General features: G+C 37.9%; 1 protein-coding gene across 1 annotated transcript; it reads left to right on the forward strand.

Moving 5' to 3' along the window:
* Nucleotides 1-395: 395 nt before the first annotated feature.
* LOC112138881 (ADP-ribosylation factor-like protein 6-interacting protein 4) lies at nucleotides 396-1101 on the forward strand (the record flags this gene model as incomplete). The annotated part of the gene is given in 2 exon segments (XM_024261551.2): nucleotides 396-695; nucleotides 775-1101. Coding segments are annotated over 2 exon segments (484 nt in total), but the record flags the coding sequence as incomplete, so codon positions are not given.
* Nucleotides 1102-1512: the final 411 nt, after the last annotated feature.

Genomic DNA, 1512 nt, shown 5'->3' on the forward strand with positions numbered 1-1512 from the left:
AAAAGGCCAGAGTGCCAGGAGAAAACCTATGAATGCACAAGGAGAGCATGCAAACTGCATACAGAAAGATCCCTGCAAGGATTCAAAGCAGGGCCTTCTCACTGTGAGGCAAAAGTGCTAACCACCATGCAACCTTTAAGGGAAAAAACGTTTTCTTTAATGATAACAATAAATACTTTCTGGTTTTGGATGCCAAAACGTTTAGGACTGTAATGAACCAAACTCAACTGACTGTAGGATATAATATGACCAGAAATTGTATTATTTCACGCTATAGTTGGTCATGTGACTTAAATAAAAAAAAAATAATTGTTGTAACATTGTTTTTTTTGTATCCACACAATTAGTTAAAAACACATTAATGCATAAGTTTTGTCTATTCCTTCAGGTTGGTGTTGTGAAACAGGAACTAGGAACCTTCGACGAGCTCGTTTGCTGTCGGACGGTAAATAGAGACGGACACGTTTCTAGTAAACAGACGGACAGTCACAAAACTGCTGTAGCTTAAACCTGGGGGTTGTGAGGAGCTGTTGTCTCGATGATGGGTCGCAGCAGGTCACCCAGCAAAGATGACAGGGAGAAGAAACAGATGAAGAAGAAACGGAGAAGATCCTCCTCCTCTTCTTCATCCTCATCTTCTTCCAGTAGCAGGAGTCGGAGCCGGTCGTCTAAGAAAAAATCTCAAAAGAAGCAAGGTTAGGACCGGTTTTTTATGTTTATAAAACTGTCACTATTACGGAATAAAATATATGTGTTTGTATGTATTTAATCCAGATGTAAACACTCAAAGGAAAAAACGGAGGACTCGCTCATCCTCTTCATCGTCCACATCTTCCTCCTCGTCATCCTCCTCCTCGTCGTCGAGCGATGAGAGGTCAAAGAAGAAAAAGATGAAAGCTAAGAAAAAGAAGCTGAAGAAGAAGAAAGCAGAACTTAAAAAGCAGAGGAAAATGGAAAAGAAGAAAAAGAAGATGATGAAGAAGAGAGAGAAGAAGATGAAGAAAGAGATGGAAGTCGCAGCCGTGCAGATTCCACCAGAAAAACCTCCGTCCTTCCTGGAGGTTTGGCAGAACGACGAGGAGGCGGTAGAGCTCGGGCCTGGTGAGAAAAAAAACCCTTAAAGACATGGTAAAAAATAGATAAAATGAAACTCTGAAATCATTAAACTGTATAAAACACAATCACGTTAGTGTAGACATAAACGCTGGAAAAATAAACAATAGTTTTACTCACTAGAACTGTCTAAGTTTTAAGTGAAAACTGAGCTTACATTTAAATTATGTAACTTTACGAGAAAGTATGTGTTTAAACAACACACATTTTAGTTTTAAATACTAATTTTAAGTGTAAACAAAAAAAAAAGTTTATCCGTAAGTGCTGCTTAGCCCCCAGATGTACACAAACCCCTATTGTATTTAGCATTTAAGGAGTTTCTCTTCTTTTAGATGGTTCAAGTATTCTTTAAATAAAAAAAAACTGTTGAATGAACTGCTAATACCATTTTTTGTTTGT

This window comes from Oryzias melastigma, unplaced genomic scaffold (genome assembly GCF_002922805.2).
Source record: "Oryzias melastigma strain HK-1 unplaced genomic scaffold, ASM292280v2 sc05335, whole genome shotgun sequence".
NCBI classification, from domain to species: Eukaryota; Metazoa; Chordata; class Actinopteri; order Beloniformes; family Adrianichthyidae; genus Oryzias; species Oryzias melastigma.